The sequence below is a fragment of the Geotrypetes seraphini genome, chromosome 3 (assembly GCF_902459505.1).
Source record: "Geotrypetes seraphini chromosome 3, aGeoSer1.1, whole genome shotgun sequence".
In the NCBI taxonomy this organism is placed as follows: Eukaryota; Metazoa; Chordata; class Amphibia; order Gymnophiona; family Dermophiidae; genus Geotrypetes; species Geotrypetes seraphini.
This window is the reverse complement of record NC_047086.1, coordinates 366758822-366777579: the sequence shown is the minus strand read 5'-3', so window position 1 is coordinate 366777579 and position 18758 is coordinate 366758822. Positions and strand designations below refer to the sequence as shown.

Here is an 18758-nt window from a genome sequence, read left to right as displayed (position 1 = left end):
AATAGCCAGGTTTTTAGGTGTTTGCGGAAGAGTTGGAGGGAGCTTGAGGTTCGGAGAGGGGAGGTGAGGTTATTCCAGATCTCAGTGATTCTAAAGGGGAGGGATGACCCAAGTTTGCCTACATGGGAAATACCTTTTATGGAAGGGAAGGATAGTTTAAAAATTTGGGAGGATCTGGAGGAAGTAGGGGTTGGGGAGTTCCAGGATAGAGGGATAACGGCAGGAAGGATGCCATGTAGGATCTTGTAGGCCAGACACGCACATTTGAAGTGGATCCTGGGGATTACTGGGAGCCAATGGAGCTTAGACAGGAGTGGTGAGACGTGATCAAATTTGCTTTTCGCGAAAACAAGCTTAGCTGCGGCGTTCTGAATCCGCTAAAGTCTACCAGACCCTACAAGGATTCTACCTAAACATCAGATCAATGAGAAACAAGTCCATTCTCATCAAAGACTGGTTATCTGAAATCAACCCTGACTTTATACTATTCACGGAAACGTGGCTACTCTCAGACAAAGATATTATCAAAGACTGCCTCCCCCCAGGCTTCAAGATTCTATCCCTAGCTAGAACCTGGGGAAGGGGAGGAGGGCTAGCAATAATCTTTAAAGACCACCTAAACTGCACCGTACTCAATACCAAATCCTCTCCCAATTCAGAAATACTAGCCATCTCTCTAACCTCAAACCCATTTGCCTCCTCCCTAACAATCACCTTATTCTATATCCCACCAAAAAAATGGACCCTAGCCAAAGAAGACTTTGCAGAATTCCTACTAACCAACTCTCTAACAAGTCCATACAACCTACTATGTGGGGACATCAACATCCACCTAGAGCAAACAAAACAACCAGATGTATCTGACTTCTGGCTGCTAATCTCCCAACTAGGTTATTCCAAACCCCCACCCATCAAAACTCACCAAAAAGGACATCAGCTAGACCTGGTGACATTCTCCGCCAAAGAATCAACCAATCCCAAATTCCGCTGGAAACAAGATAACTGGACAGACTCCCTATGGTCTGACCACAGACTATGTAGCTTCTCTATTGACTGCCAACAAAAAAACCACCAAAAACAACAAAACAAGAAACAAAAAAACTCACAATACTAGAGGTAAAATCGACCCAATAGTATTCTGGTCCCACTATGAAACCATCACAAAACAAAATGAAGAAACAGCTCAACTTATGACTTCCTGGATCAAAGACAGCACAAACATTCTAAACGAAATAGCTCCCATAAAAACTCGCAGAATCAGAACTCCTAATCTGGAGGGATGGTTTGACTCAGAACTACTACTAGTAAAAAGGGACCTTAGAAAATCTGAAAGACTTTGGATTAAATCTGGAACCCAGGAACACAGAGTGGCCTGGAGACTCAAATTAAAAAACTACAAACACCTCATCAAGGAAAAACGAAAAAATTTCTACACCCATAAAATTGGAAACGTCACAACTAACAGTAGCAACCTCTTTAAACTGGTCAACGACCTTTACAATCTTGAGACGCTCACTGATAATCATGAAGAATCCACACTAACCGCTAACACCCTAGCAGACTTCTTTAACAACAAGATACAAAAACTAAGGTTATCTATAACTGCCCCAGCCAATCCCCACGAGGACTTTCCAATACTCCCAGACACTGACATGTCTAAACCGGACCTCGGGTCCAGAACAGACCTAAGCTGGAACCAATTCAAAACTATAGACTGGCAAACCTTCAACAAATATTACTATAAGTACTCCAACTCCTTTTGCAGACTGGACACCTACCCCCCAAACATTATGAAAACTGCGCCAATCCATTTCAAAGCCAATATGTTGGCATGGGTAAACCTTCTACTATCCACAGGTAGTTTCCCAACAGAGCAGGGCCACATCTCGATAACCCCATTAATAAAAAACACGAAAGAACCACCCAATGACCCATCCAATTACAGACCGATCGCTAGTATCCCACTATTCACCAAAATAGCAGAAGGGATGGTAAATGCCGAACTTACCACACACCTGGAAAAATTTAATATCCTAAATGATAATCAATCAGGCTTCCGCTCCGATCACAGCACTGAAACCATTATAGCCTCTCTACTCGACCACCTTCACACACTCTTCAGCCAGGGCTCTAGTGCCCTGATCGTCCAACTTGACCTCAGCAGTGCTTTCGACCTAGTCGACCACACCATTCTACTAGACTGCCTTGCTTACATTGGCATCTCCGGCCAAGTTCTCAACTGGTTTCATGGATTCCTACGAAACAGATCATACAGGGTGTTTAAGAACAACTCTCTTTCATATAGCTGGGACAACTCCTGCGGAGTTCCACAGGGCTCCCCCCTGTCCCCCACCTTATTTAATGTCTACCTTACCTCCCTAGGAAACCTCCTGCAAAGCCTCAAACTCAAATTCTTTATCTACGCGGATGACATCACAATAGTCATCCCACTAACCAATTTCACACCAGAGTTCCTTACCTCTATCTCAAATATACTCACTCAGATAGAACGCTGGATGTTATCCTACAAACTAAAACTAAATCCCGACAAAACAAAATTCTTACTAGCCACCCCCAATGACAAAATCAAAGACACCACAATTCAAGTGAAAGGATCTACTTTCCCCCTCGAACAAACCTTAAAAATACTGGGAGTCACACTAGATAAACATTTATCCCTGGAGAAACACACAGATATCACAGTCAGGAAATGCATCTCGGTGCTATGGAAACTCCGCACCATTAAAAAATACTTTGACGAGACCTCATTCCGCCTGCTAGTACAATCCTCCATCCTTAGCATACTAGATTACTGCAATATTATTTACTTGAGCTCCACGAAGAAAACCATTAGAAGACTTAAAATGATCCAGAACACTGCGGTCCGCCTCATATTCGGCCTGAAAAAATGGGAACATGTCACCCCTTTCTACCACAAACTTCACTGGCTACCCTTTGAATCCAGAGTCCTATTCAAATTTGCCTGCTTCTGTTATAAAACAGTATTTGGCCTATCCCCAAGCTACTTAAACCCTCACTTCTACCTGAATCGCATAAACAAGCACTCCCGCAGAATTCAGCTCTTCGCCTTCCCCTCCCTAAAACTATGTCACTCCAAAAGATTCCTTGATAAAACTTTCGCCTTCCAGGCTGCCAAACTGAACCCATGGCTAGCCCAAATTGTCCTTGAGGCCCCCACCTACCTCGGGTTTAGAAAATCTCTCAAAACTCACCTCATAGGTGGTCATAGATGCAAAAGGAAACTAACCATTTGCCATAGTGTAGCTTCAACTGACACTCCGATTTGGCTCTTTAAAATGCATTAAGCAAGTCCAGACATTCAAAGGTGCAAACCTAGGGCTGAGACAATCTGACAAGGCTAAGTGAAATTAGATGACTGCTAGGAAAAACTTGAGAAAAGAAACTGAATAAAAGGGCTGGAAAGAAGGGTTTTTTTCAGAGGTCAAGGCAGATGACTAAAATATGCAATGTCACCTCAGTAACAACTATACAAAAATAGACAAATATACCCCCTCCCATTTTACTTAACTGTGATAGCGTTTTTTAGCGCAGGGAGCTGTGCTGAATTCCCCTCGCAGCTCCCGACGCTCATAGGCTCCCTGCGCTAAAAAACACTATCGCAGTTTATAAAATGGGCCATAGTGCAAAATATAAACAGCAGATATAAATTCTCAAAACAGACACATTTTGATCACTAAATTGAAAATAAAATCATTTTTCCTACCTTTTTGTCTGGTGAGTTCATGAGTCTCTGGTTGCACTTCCTTCTTCTGCAAGTCCAATATTTATCTTTTTCTTTTTGTCTCTCTTTCTTTCTCTCTCCCCCCTGGCCCCTCTTTATTTCTGTCTTTCTCTCTCCCCCTGCCCTCCCAAGCCATTGCACTGATTTCCACTTCCCCGATTCTTCCTCTCTCCCTGCGACTGACCCCTCCCCCCCCCGCCACCACTACCATGCCGATTTCTCCCTGCTTCCCTGAGCCAGGCCTGGCGTGTACAAGTGCCGGGCCCACAAGCCTTCACCTCCAATGTCAATTCAGACGTCGGAGAGGAAGTTCCAGGCCAGCCAGGCAGCAATTGGCTGGCCCAGAACGTCCTTTCCGATGTCAGAATTGACGTTGGTGGTGAAATCTTGTAGGTCTGGCGCTTGTACGCACCTGGTCTGGCTCGGGGCGGCAGGAAGAACAAGATTGCAAAGGCAACGCGATCGACCCGTGTTGCCTTTGAATTTCATTCCTGGAGGATTGCAGCAGTAACTGTCATACGTAAACCTGGGAAAAACCCTGTAAACTGTACACCATATAGGCCTATCTCAGTCATGGACACCGATTATAAGATGTTCGCTAAACTCTTAGCTATGAAATTACAAAACATTTTGCAGCGGCTGATTCATGAGGATCAAGCTGGCTTTATTACAGAAAGACAAATTTTCAATAACATTGTAGGTCATTGTATGTAATCCAGTTGAGATCCTGAAGGAACCTGCACGGTTTTCTTTTAGATGCAGAAAAAGCATTTGACAACATATTGTGGCCATAGGTCTTCCAGGATGTTTTGTGGAATGGATTACAATATATAACCAAACACTTGCTTGTTTACATATCACAAAAATGGATACAAACAAATTAGCCACTAGCTGGTGGAGCTGGAATTTTTTTTTTTGAAAGTTAAAAAATAAGTTATTTCAATTTAAAAACCTCTAGCAATAACACTTAAGTAACAAAGGGCAAAACAAAGAGAAAAAATTTTGACCGAGCTGTATCAATCCAGAGAATAAAATGTAGATTAAGTTATTTCAAAAAGCATATCCCTGATTGAATCCTCTCAAGTTTTGATACCAACTCCGTAACTTCGTAACTTACCTGGACTTAATTCTACCAAGTAGGGTACTTTTTCAGGGGGAAGGAAAAAGCCATACCCAGACCCATCAACTCCCTCTTTCTTCTTAAATGGCTTTCCATCACTTTGCTTCCTATTTTTCTTTGGAATGTAATCAGGTGGCTTCCTTTTCAGCTGAAATACAAGTTCTCCTGAATGAATAAATGAAAATGAATGAACTCACGTACAATTTCACTGTCATTTTTCTCTAATTTAATCACTTTCTATATTACCTTTCAACTTAAAGCAGTTTACAATAAAATCAATAAAGATTAATACAACAGTATACATTATCAAAACAGAGAAAGCCAGATAACATTTTCAAATACAACAAAACAACAAATGAACAAATAAGTTTAACAAATGACAAAAAATAAGTACTGGTATTAGTGTCCTTGAACATTCAAAACCTTAGTCTATATGTAGACTAGTCAAATGCTGGACAACAAAAAATAAGATTTAAATTGGAAATAATTCAGCTTCAGTCTCTGCATCAGTGATAAAGCATTCCATAGCAAAGGACAGTACACCAAAATGTCATTTAATGAAGGAATGTAAGCAAATGTGTACTGGAACTGAAATAATACCAAACTTTGACTGATTTTAACAGCACCTTGGAGACAAGAGGTAAATTGGGTTTCCTAAATGTATTATCTGTAAAACCAAAATTTTTAAAAAGTTAGCCATTTTAGAGGTCCTATTAATATTTTGGATAAACCAAAACAAATATGTGGAAAAGGCAAGGTATATGGCCCTGGGCATATTTTCGCTGGGGCAAACAGATACAGGGCATTTTCTACTTCAGAAAGAAATGCACCTTTATACTGCCAACATGATCGTCAGATTTACACCTTGCTTGTTGTATGCAACACTCCATTGGAGAAATTAGATACTACTACTATAATGCTACCAGACACATGCAGCACTGTACCGAGTCACAAAGAAGAAAACAGTCCCTGCTTGAAAGAGCTTACAATCTAAACAGCCAAGACAAACAGAATGTCATGGATATAGTTAAGGGGAACGGTTAATCTGCTGGCTGGGATGGAGGGCAGAGGGAAGAACAGGACAATCAAGCCATTGTGACATCATGAATGAGGTTGGCTCTTATTGGTGAACTGAGGCATTATGACATCACAATATCAGCTCTGCCTCCCAAAGACAAACAGGATGTCATGGATACAGTTAAGGGGAACGGTTAATCAGCTGTCTGGGTTGGAGGGCAGAGGAGTAGGGTTAAGTATTGAAGGCTATATAAAAAAGGTGGGTTTTCAGTCTGCTTTTAAATAAGGGAAGGGAAGGGACTTGATGGACAAACTCAGGTAATTTATTCCAGGCATAGGGGGCAGCTAGATGAAAAGGAACGAAGTTTTGAACTGGCAGTGGAGGAGATGAGTAAAGCTAAGCCCATTCCTGCATGTATTTTAGAATAAGCTCTACATCAGCAGATCCATTTCAAAATTAGTAGAATGTAACATTTCCTGATCAAGACATCTTGGTTCTAATTTCAATGCCCTTCTAAAATCTGGTTCCACATGACAGGCAACCAGCTATGAGTTTTTAATAATGCTGCAAACAGGTCACCATAATTTTGGTTAAAATTTTAGTTTGTCCTTAATAAAAATATAGCACAATAAAAACCACAATTTCATAGACATCACTAGCATCAGCATCACCGTTATCCCCGCCATGCATAGAGTAGGGAACGTTCTGCATTCTAATCTAAAGAATTTTTAAAAAGTCAGGTCAACGATTCTGCCAGCTATTTCTCCAAAATTGTACAGTATATCCATCTATCTCGTGCTTTCCTCGATAACTACTGCTTAGATGCCCATAACATTTAACTGTGAGTTTTGATAATTGCTCCAATTTAGCTATGAATAGTTAAGATAAATCAACCTGCTCTAAAAACCCCTGGATTGCTTCAGCAAGAGCTGCAACATCTGAAGTGTAAAGCCTGTTTATAAAATGTGTAAACTCTTGCTCTATATCTGCACTATCCCTGAATCTCCCCTGCTGGGTCCTCAAACTCATTATACAATTTTGGGTTTGTCTTTAATTTATGAGCAAACAGGTGACTGACTTGTCAAACTCAAAAAAAATACTTGCTGGCTTTTTGTAGGATCAAATTTATCTCTGCTTGCTCGAAAACCCTCAGTTCAAAATGAAATCTCAAAATCCACAGAAAGGGACCAATATTGTACAAAGTGGAACTCAAATTCCTGGAGTCAGGTAGTTTTTGATAAAATATTTATTCCTCAAAATTCTATATAATCCAAAAGTCAAATGCACATAAGGTACAACAGTCTATGTCAAGAAGTACAATGGTCACACTGTGTATTTTCTGCTCACAAATGGGAGACCCGACCCTACACGGGCCATGTTTTGGCAGGACTTTGCCTTCCTAAGTTCCTAAGTGGTCCTCCAACAGAATAAAATCAAATTTGTGTTGGATCAAAACAAATTTTGTGATGAATAGAAAATGTGCAACAAGAAATGAGTATGCATTAGGAATTAAAAAATATAGATCAATGTGGGTTGAACGAAAATGTGCCCCAATAGAATCCAATCCGAAGATGTGGAAAATGTGGATGCAGTGATCAAAAAATGTATATCCCAAGAGATAGTGATAAGAATGTGGAATGAAAAAATAAATAAAAGGATGAATAAAACAGATGGATAGAAGGATGAAAAAACAATGAAGTCTCTCCATTTTCAAATCTCTTCCTTTTAAGATTATAAGATCTCCAACAGTCAGTCTTTTAAATAGGTAAATTGTTGGATGTGATGTATGATTGTTATTAAGTTTGTTTTTAAATATGTACATGAAGTTGTAATCCGCTTTGGGTAAAGGCATAATATAACCAATAAACTATAAATTATTCCCTTCTATAAGCCAAGATCTGAGAAACACCATGAGGCAAGTTCAAGGAAGCCATGTTAACCTGGAAAACAATCCAGTTCCATGGGACTTCTCATGGAAAGATCAAACTAAAGTGGAAACCAAACTTGTCTTGGCTAATATGGCTATTAAGAACCTTGGCTCTCTGGTCCTGTGTAACTTTCAGTAGAGTCTTTGCTATTTGAGGTATTGGAGAATACTCATACAGAATGAAGGAAGAAGTATGCAAGGTTAGGCTGCCATGTATCCTTATTCTAGATCAGAACAGAGATTTTTCTGTTAAAGGGAGCAAAATCTCGTGGGGGGGGGGGAGCTCTGCACAATATCGTGAAGGCTATCTCTTTATTCATAACCACTTGGGAAAAAGGATCTCATTCAATTTGTCTGCTAGCTGGTTGTCCTCACTGTGCCAGATATGTGGTACCAAGAGTTATTCCTTACAAAATGGTCACATTCAAAATTTTTAGTTTCCCAACATAGGAGATAGGATCCTGTTCCTCTGCTTGTTTATGTAGTACATCACTACTTTGTTAATCAACCAATATTTGAAGGACTTTGGCGTGTTCCATATAGCAGTTACTTACCTGTAAAGCACAGTTACTTACCATAATAGGTGTTATCCAGGGACAGCAGGCAGATATTCTTGACTGATGGGTGACGGCACCGACGGAGCCCCGGTACGGACAATTTTAGAATGATTGCACTCTAAGAACTTAGAAAGTTCTAGTTAGGCCGCACCGTGCGTGCGCGAGTGCCTTCCCGCCCGACGAAGGCGCGCGGTCCCCAGTTAGGATAAGCCAGCTAAGAAGCCAACCCGGGGAGGTGGGAGGGACGCAAGAATATCTGCCTGCTGTCCCTGGATAAAACCTGTTACGGTAAGTAACTGTGCTTTATCCCAGGACAAGCAGGCAGCATATTCTTGACTGATGGGTGACCTCCAAGCTAACAAAAAGAGGGATGGAGGGAAGGTTGGCCATTAGGAAAACAAATTTTGCGACACAGATTGGCCGAAGTGTCCATCCCGTCTGGAGAATGCGTCCAGACAATAGTGAGATGTGAAAGTATGAACTGAGGACCAAGTAGCAGTCTTGCAGATTTCCTCAATAGGAGTGGAACGGAGGAAAGCTACAGATGCTGCCATAGTTCTAACTTTGTGGCCCGTGACAGAACCTTTCAGTATCAGACCCGACTGAGCATAACAGAATGAAACGCAAGCAGCAAGCCAATTGGATAGGGTGCGTTTAGATACAGGATGACCCAACTTATTAGGATCAAAAGACAAAAACAGTTGAGATGATCTGTGAGGTTTCGTGCGTTCAAGATAGTAAGCCAAAGCACGTTTACAGTCCAAGGTATGCAAAGCCTGTTCACCTGGATGAGAATGAGGCTTTGGAAAAAATACAGGTAGGACAATGGACTGATTAAGATGAAAGGCAGACACAACCTTAGGGAGAAACTTTGGATGTGTACGGAGAACCACCTTATCATGGTGAAAAACAGTGAAAGGTGGATCGGCCACTAGTGCATGCAACTCACTAACTCTCCTGGCAGAAGTGAGAGCTATTAGGAAGACCACTTTCCAAGTAAGAAATTTGAAATGTGCTGTGGCCAAAGGTTCAAAAGGAGGCTTCATTAAAGCGGAAAGAACTACATTGAGATCCCAAACCACAGGAGGGGGCTTGAGAGGTGGTTTCACATTGAAAAGGCCCCTCATGAATCTAGAAACCAAAGGATGAGCTGAAAGGGGTTTTCCATGAACTGGCTCATGGAAGGCAGCAATGGCACTAAGATGAACTCTGATAGAAGTGGATTTGAGGCCAGAGTTAGACAAGGAAAGAAGATAGTCCAACACCAGTCCCACTGCTAGAGACATGGGATTATGGTGATGTAAGAGGCACCAGGAAGAAAACCGAGACCACTTCTGTTGATAACACTGAAGAGTGGCCGGTTTCCTGGAAGCATCAATGATAGAACGGACAGGCTGAGAAAGGAGTGAATGAGCCGAAGTCAGCCCGAGAGAAACCAAGCTGTCAGGTGCAGAGACTGTAAGTTGGGATGCAGTAGTATCTGCTGATGCTGAGAAAGCAGAGAAGGAAACAGTGAAAGAAGTATGGGTTCCCTGTAACTGAGTTGAAGTAGAAGGGAGAACCAATGTTGCCTGGGCCACCGTGGAGCGATGAGAATCATGGTGGCTCATTCCCTCTTGAGCTTGAACAAAGTCCGCAGCAGGAGCGGTAGAGATGGAAATGCATATAGGAAGAGATTGGTCCAATCCAGGAGAAATGCATCGGGTGCCAGACGGTGAGGAGAGTAGAGTCTGGAGCAAAACAGGGGCAGCTGATGATTGTGAGGAGCTGCAAAAAGGTCCACTTGAGGAGTGCCCCATTGAGCGAAAATGGACTGAAGAGTCGTGGGATCGAGAGTCCATTCGTGAGGTTGGAGAATTCTGCTGAGATTGTCTGCTAAGGAATTCTGTTCCCCTTGAATGTAGACAGCCTTCAGGAATAAGTGACGAGCTGTGGCCCAAGACCAAATCCGTTGGGCTTCCTGACATAACAGGCGAGAGCCCGTCCCTCCCTGTTTGTTGATGTAGTACATTGCAACTTGATTGTCTGTGCAAATGAGTAGTACTTGAGGAAAGAGAAGATGTTGAAATGCCTTGAGGGCATAAAACATTGCTCGGAGTTCCAGGAAATTGATGTGGTGTTTCTTTTCCTGGGTAGTCCAAAACCCCTGAGTTTGGAACTCGTTCAAGTGAGCTCCCCAGGCATAGGGGGAGGAATCTGTGGTGATGACTAGTTGATGAGGAGGTAGATGGAACAGCAGACCTCTGGATAAATTTGAAGATGTCAACCACCAAAGAAGCGACTGTCGAAGAGACGAGGTCACAGATATGTGTTGTGAACAAGGATCCGTCGCTTGGGACCACTGGTTCGCTAAGGTCCATTGAGGAGTACGCAGGTGGAGACGTGCGAAGGGGGTGACATGTACTGTGGAAGCCATGTGCCCCAATAGCACCATCATGTGATTCGCAGAAATGGTAATCTGTTGAAACACCTGTCGACAGAGATGAAGGATGGTCTGAAGGCGGTTGGATGGAAGGAACACCCGCATCAGAACAGTGTCCAGAATGGCTCCAATGAATTGAAGTCGCTGGGTTGGAATGAGGTGCGACTTGGGTAGATTGATTTCGAAACCCAATAGTCGAAGGAAGTGAATGGTCTGGCTGGTGGCAAGCAGAACCGCCTGAGGAGAGTGAGCCTTGATCAGCTAGTCGTCCAAGTAAGGGAAGACTTGAAAATTGTGAGAGCGGAGATAGGCCGCTACTACAATCAGACAGGGTGAATACCCTGGGAGAGGAGACCAGACCGATGGGTAGCACCTTGTACTGATAATGGTTTTGATTGATGAGAAAGCGTAGATATTGCCTGGACGCCAGATGGATAGGAATATGTGTGTAAGCCTCTTTTAGATCGAGGGAGCATAGCCAGTCGCCCTGAGTGAGAAGAGGGTAGAGGGTGGCAAGAGAGAGCATTTTGAACTTCTCCTTGACCAAACATTTGTTGAGATCTCTGAGATCTAAGATGGGTCTGAGGTCTCCGGTCTTTTTGGGAACTAGAAAGTACCTGGAGTAAAATCCCTGACCTCTCTGATCTTGAGGAACTTCTTCGATGGCGTTGAGAAGAAGGAGGGATTGAACCTCCTGAGCTAGAAGGAGGGACTGAGACTTGTTGGAAGCAGACTCTTTTGGCAGGCCTAACGGCGGAGGAGTCTGAAAATTGAGGGAGTAGCCGTGGGCTATGATAGAGAGCACCCACTGGTCGGTGGTGATAACTTCCCATCGAGTTTGAAAAATGTTTAGTCGACCTCCTATAAGTTGCGGAAGAGGACATGAGGGAGGAAGACTGCAGTTCTATAGGCAAGCAGCATAACAGTGTTTAAATGGGTGTCACCTCTTGATACCATAAGGAAATTATTATAATAAAAGCTATGAGATAAAGCCCTACAGCAGCACAAATGATATCTCATTAACCTAAATTTGCTCAAATTTTTATTTGAACCCTAGGATTTTTTAATTAAAAATTTTTTGTGTCTTATATAAACAAAGAAAATTACATTCACAAATATTTGCAAGCTAGTCTACATTAAGGAGAACCGGGCAACTACAGACCTGCGAGTCTTACATCTGTCCCTGGAAAGATGGTTGAAGCACTGATTAAAGATAGCATAGTCCGGCACCTGGTTACACACGACCTGATGGGAGCCAGTCAACAAGGCTTCAGGAAAGGGAAATCATGTTTGACGAATTTACTTCAATTTTTTGAAACCGTGAAGAAACAAATTGATAATGGAGAACTGGTGGACATAATCTACTTAAGCATTCGACAAGGTTCCACATGAAAGACTTCTCAGGAAACTACAAAGCCATGGAATAGAGGGAGATATACTAAGATGGATAGGCAAATGGCTGGAGAACAGAAAGCAGAGAGTGGGCATAAATGGGAAGTTCTCAGACTGGGAGAAAGTGACTAGCGGTGTGCCCCAGGGCTCGGTACTTGGGCCCATCTTATTTAATATTTTCATCAATGACCTAGAAGAAGAACATCCAGTGGGATCATCAAGTTTGCTGATGACACAAAGCTATGCCGGGCAATCAGATAGCAGAAGGATAGCGAGGTACTCCAGAGAGAAATGGGAGGAGAAATGGCAGATAAAGTTTAATGTGGAAAAGTGCAAAGTAATGCATTTAGGCAGTAAGAACAAGGAATACGAGTATAGAATGTCAGGTGCAACTCTGGGTAAGAGCGAACAAGAAAAGGACCTGGGTGTACTGATAGATAGGACCCTGAAACTGTCAGCACAATGCAAGGCAGCGGCAAAGAAAGCAAATAGAATGTTAGGCATGATAAATAAAGGAATCACGAGTAGATCGGAGAGAGTTATAATGCTGCTTTATAGGGCAATGGTCAGACCACACTTGGAATACTGTGTCCAACATTGGTCTCCCAACCTAAAGGAGGATATAAAACTGCTGGAGAGGGTGCAGAGACGAGCAATGAAGCTAATAAATGGAATGGAGAACTTGGAATATGAGGAACGACTTAAGAGACTGGGACTGCTCTCCCTTGAGAAGAGGAGACTGCGAGGGGATATGATTGAAACTTTCAAAATACTGAAAGGAATCAACAAAATAGAGCAGGAAGGCTCTCTTCGGAGGCGGAGCTTACCCAAGATGGCGGCTTGGGAGTAGCTGCGGAGACACCGTCGCGCTCATGGTGAGGATTCCCTGTGAGCTATGGTGAAAAGGAAGTCTAAACTTCGGGTGTTCCCCGTTGAGGCAGCGGCACCATCGGTCCCGATGGACGTCTTTGTGGAGCGCGGTTCACGAACGCCACAGCCGGAGGGTGCCACGGATGGAGAGACTGCACAGGCTGAGGTGCGGATCTCTCCTTCGAGGCTGTCATCCTTTCTCCAGATGAGCGAAGACCGCCCAGCTGTCCCGCTGTGATGGAGGAGTCGCTTGTCGACTCGCCGGCTCGAGATGCCCTCTTGCTGTCCTCTCAGAGTGGGAGGACTGACCCTGGAAGGGGGGAGGAAGAGCTTGTAAGATCACAGCAAACGGTGAAGAGATCTCAGCAAGCCCAAGGAGATTCTTCAAGCATCCCAGAGACTACAGGTATCTCAGTAGCCCAAGAAAATCTTTTGATAACTGAAGTGGTCTCTAGTTCGATAGGCATAGCAGGGACACTTGGAACTGAGATTGTTCCCTTGCAAAGGCCTAAGGTAATTACGATGGAATCCATATGGGAGGCCATATCTAATATGCAAACTTCACTGGGGAGTCAAATTCAACAATTATCTCTGTGCTGTACTACTGTTATATCAGAAAATTTGGAACTCAAAAATAAAGTAACAAGTCTGGAGAATAAAACGAGTGACATTGAGACTAAAGTAAAAACTTTGGAAGTACAAGACCTGACTTGGGTTAAGGACAGTGCTAATTTGCACTTTAAACAAGAAATGTTGGAATACTGCGTCCAGTTTTGGTCGCCGTACTTTAAGAAGGATATGGCGTTACTCGAGAGAGTTTAGAGAAGAGCGACACGTCTGATAAAAGGGATGGAAAACGCTGAGAGATTGGAGAAATTGGGTCTCTTTTCCCTGGAGAAGAGGAGACTTAGAGGGGATATGATAGAGACTTATAAGATCATGAGGGGCATAGAGAGAGTAGAGAGGGACAGATTCTTCAAACTTTCAAAAAATAAAAGAACAAGAGGGCATTCAGAAAAGTTGAAAGGGGACAGATTCAATACAAATGCCAGGAAGTTCTTCTTTACTCAACATGTGGTGGACACCTGGAATGCGCTTCCAGAGGACGCTATAAGGCAGAGTATGGTACTGGGATTTAAGAAAGGATTGGACAATTTCCTGCTGGAAAAGGGAATAGAAGGACCTGTTGGGCCGCTGCGTGAGCGGACTGCTGGGCAAGATGGACCTCAGGCCTGACCCAGCAGAGGCATTGCTTATGTTCTTAAATGTTGGAAAATTCTGTTAGGAGAAGTAATCTACGGATTATCAATTTTCCAAAAGTACAAACAACAATTGCCCTAGTTATGTTTAAAAAATATTTGTCAGAAATTTTGAAGGTACCAGAAACTTCGTACCCACCTCTCACAAAAAATATATTACCTTCCAATGCGAGTTAAATCTCAAAATCCAAATCAGCAGAATTTATCTGTTGACAGTTTGGATTTGACACATTTTCTAGAGAAGTCGGATACTGAGAATCAGGTCCCCGCTACGTTAATAGTACAGTTTGCAATTGATTTAGACAGGGATTGGCTGCTTAAAATGTTTAAGCATAGAGATGTTCCATTCATGACAAATATAATTAGGATGTACCCTGATGTATCTCGTTCAAACCAGAGAAGAAGAAAGCAATTCTTAATATCGAGACCTCAGGCTGTACAGCTAGGGGCGACCTTCATCCTAAGATATCCCTGTAAATGTGTTTTGACATTTGAGGGGAATAGGTATATATTTTATGATTCACAGCAGTTATCTAAATTTATTGCTGATAGAGATTCTTAATGAGCTTCTTTGTTGTCTAGTTAAGCTCTAAAGATTGGTTCAAGAGCACTCAAACCGCCTCTTTTGTTTGCCTTATACTAAATTTCCTGGTTGACTTATTTCAGTCTTTTTCTTCAGCTTCGTCTCCAAATTGTGGACTAATAATGCGTTGTATAGTATATTCTTTAGCTGTTTGGAAATTTGATTTAATTTCAACTTACATTGTATGTTTTCTTTTATTGACTTGTAATTGTTGTCAATTATTAAAATTATAAATAAAGAATTTAAAAATAAAAATAGAGCAGGAAAAAAAATTATTTACAATGTCCAACGTGACACAGACAAGAGGACATAGACTAAGCTAAAGGGGGACAAGTCCAGGACAAATATCAGGAAGTTCTGCTTCACGCAATGAGTGGTGGACACCTAGAATGCTCTCCCAGAGGAGGTTATTGCGGAATCCACCGTTCTAGGATTTAAAAGCACATCTCCTTACGAGAGGCATAGAGGGATATGGGTGACTAAAATTACGCCAGGTATACACCTAGCTGGGCCTCCGCATGTGCGGATCACCAGACTCGATGGACCGTAGGTCTGATCCAGAGATGGCAGTTCTTATGTTATGTTCTAATAAATTCATGTAAGAAAAAACTAATGATTGCATACAGGACTAGAAATCTCTCTATTAAAACTCAAACTTGCAAAAACATTATAAGAAATAGGAAGCAACTACTTTAATTGAAAGAAAAAGTTCTAAATGCATTGGATCTAGAAAAATATATAATCACCACCACATGTAACCAGGCAATTATGGGGAAATTTTAGGAAAAATGTACCACCCACTGACAAAATCTTAGACTTGAGCAATAGGAAGGCCTTATGTTTTAAATGAGTAGGCCTGGAAACATCTGGAAACAGTCTGACCACATAAAGGCACAGTTTTTTTGGGTTGGTTTTTTATTGGGTTTTTTTTAATTAAGTCTTCAAGATTAACATCTTTTTTTGATAAAATTTACCCTAGATTCCTAACAAGATTTTGGAACACTGAGTAAAAATAGGTTGTTGCTTCCTGAGCAGACACTGTTGCAGTATCTGAAAGAAGAAAACAGCCTAATGCCTACAATGGCCACCCCATTCACCTCAACCTCTCCATTCTCTATTATTTAAAATTAAGGTTACAAGAGAGCCTTGATTTTCAAAGAATGTCAAGAACTTCATGTGAGGACAAGTATATCTTGCCCTCAATTCATTCAAACGTTCACTCCCCAAAGTGGCTACTTTATCTAGCTAGGCAATGTTGTCCTCCTTGTTGCCATGAAGATAAACATGAATGCAAGCATAACCCTTCCACGTCCAGTGTTCAATAAGGCTCTGCCAATATCCCACCCAATGAAACAGGTGGTGTGCATCAGGGGCAGAAGCCTCCAGTGTGTGCTTTAGCATTTCTATTAAGGCTCTCATTGCTTCTGCAGCCTGGTTAGATAAAAAGAGCCACTGTAGAAAGTGGGGGTGAAGGGAGATGCAGAAGTGCAAGGGACAGATGGAAAAGAGGTGAGTTTGAGATGCTGGTCTGGGAAAGGTGGGGAGCACAAGAAGGCAGGCAATACCACCCACAGGATAACTGGCCAAATAAAATTCTGAAGGAAGAGAACGAGAATTAGAAAAGCTCAAGAGATTCCTTCCTGATCTCACTGAACATTGAATATGGGATCAAGTAAATTGTTTATTGGAAAACCACATGGCATTGTCTTATGATACAGTATTATTTGTAATGTCTATGAGAAAAAAAGAGTCAGATATCTTCGCATAATAACATTCTTTTATTGATCATGACTGGAGTCGCCATTCAACATATCACTAATAATTGGAAAAAATCACAGTAGACTCAATTTTAATTTTTGGTGGAATTCATTATGTCACATGTACAGAATGGAAAGATCATTAGCTATACAACATGGAAATTATAAGAACTTTATTAAAATTTGGGAGCCATTAACATCCTTTTGTAATGATTAAACGCCATTTTTCTTTTGAAGTATAAACCAGTTATTATAGGGGGGAGGGTATTATTTTTTATTGTTCAGTTTAGAAATTGTTAATGGGTTAGATGGGTGGAGTGAGGGTTAAATATTTGTATTATAAGATATAATAGTAAGAATATCAAGTGATGAATACTGTGTTACTGATTTGATATTTGTACACTTGACAAAAGATGAAAATGAATAAAGAATTAAAAAAAAAAAATAAGAAAAGCTCAAGAGAAGAGAAGGGACGATGGGAAAAGATCAGGAAAGGCAATAGAGGAGGACAGCATGAAAGTTTCAGAACTCAAAGAGATACCAAATATAATGCTTACATGTTGAACAACTAGATTTTGAAAGCTGATTTGTGTTTCTTTACATGCATGATTCTCTTCTATATGAGATACAGCAGCCAACCTAAGACTTCTGGACCCTTAATGTTAAACAATGTACTTTTAAGATATAGCCAACTAAAAATATTCTGTTTTTTTTATAATTATGGTGGAAAGCTCTCCACCCAACTTGTTTGGGTGTTCCAGATTTGGCAAGCAAAACACTGGTAACCTTACTGAACTTTACCTTTGTCACTGGGCCATTCCCTGAATATCTGAAGCGGGCAGTCATCTTCATCAAGAATAGTTTCTCTAGCACCTTTGTCAGATTGCTGGACTCCTGATAGAAGCATAACCTAAAAAAAAGACAAATCACATAAGATTTTATACATATCACAATACCTGGGCCTTGGTAGAAAATGATTAAAGTGGGTTTTTTTAACCCATTTTGCATCAAGAACCTTCAGAATATGATAAAGGCTAAGAACTCTCTCTGCATAATGCTAGTAGTTTTTGTTTTTTTAGTTTGTATTGAAATCTAATATCTCATTTATTGTATTGTTGTAATCTGCTTTAAAACTTTAATGCATGGCAGTATATCAACTAATCAAATACATAGAAATATTGGGCTTATGAGCAGCTATGAGCTCACAGACCCTATGGTACCACTCCATCCTTCTCTAGCATAGTGACCTCATTACTAAGATAAGCAATGCAAAAGGTGAGGGGATGTTGCTAGACTTGATGAGCTGGTAAAAAGGTTCCACACTAACTTCTATTGCTGCACTGTTAACTACTGGTCATGCAATATCCTTGATTTCTTTACATTATACTGTAAATACATACCATTTCCCTACCCACATAAAATCAAATTCAAATGATTAAATATTAGTCAGCTGAAATAAAAATAATATAACACTGGTCAACAAGCATTTTGTTACTGGAATTCTGTCACCTGTACCTTAACATGGGCCACATGCTAACTCTAAATCTGAAAACAATTTTTGTCTATCACATCCTGTTTTTAAGTTATGCGTTAGTTTGTGTTTATATAATTTTTGTCAATAATGCTACCGTGAAGCGCTGGTATTTTACTGTTTCTTTAACACAATATTGCATTTTAGGACAGCTCATCGATCACATACCAGTAATTTGAAAGGTTATATAAAAAGTGTGCTGCTTTTTCAGTGAATTTTTAGATTTTGTTTGTTTTTGTCTAAGATATTATGAACAGACGAGGTTGTGTTAACCATCCTGATAATTTCTGTTATGTCTGCAGACAATTTACTGCACAAAATCAGTGAAAGAATCTGTCCAGCAGACTTCAAAGTGCATACAAGCATTATTTTGGCTGTAAAGTTGGTGACCAAGATAAAGCGTGGGCACCTCATGTGGCTGAATGGGAAACGAAAGATGCCTTTCGCTGTACCCACGTGTGGCATGAATCAACAAATCATCACTCAGACTGTTATTTTTGCATGACAAAAATTGCTGGATTCACAAAGAGGTGACGTCGAGGCCGAGGCCGAGGACGCC

General features: G+C 41.3%; 1 protein-coding gene across 9 annotated transcripts in view; it reads right to left on the bottom strand.

Annotated features, from left to right (window-relative positions):
* The window catches only part of AFDN (afadin, adherens junction formation factor), a 350456-nt gene that overhangs the window by 218418 nt on the left and 113280 nt on the right, over positions 1-18758 (bottom strand). For all 9 annotated transcript variants that reach the window (XM_033938337.1, XM_033938335.1, XM_033938342.1 and 6 more), the window contains exons 7-8: positions 17470-17578; positions 4881-5048 (exon numbers count right to left, since the gene is read on the bottom strand). In XM_033938337.1, coding sequence (XP_033794228.1) covers positions 4881-5048; positions 17470-17578 — 277 coding nt within the window. The remainder of the gene's footprint in view (positions 1-4880; positions 5049-17469; positions 17579-18758) is intronic.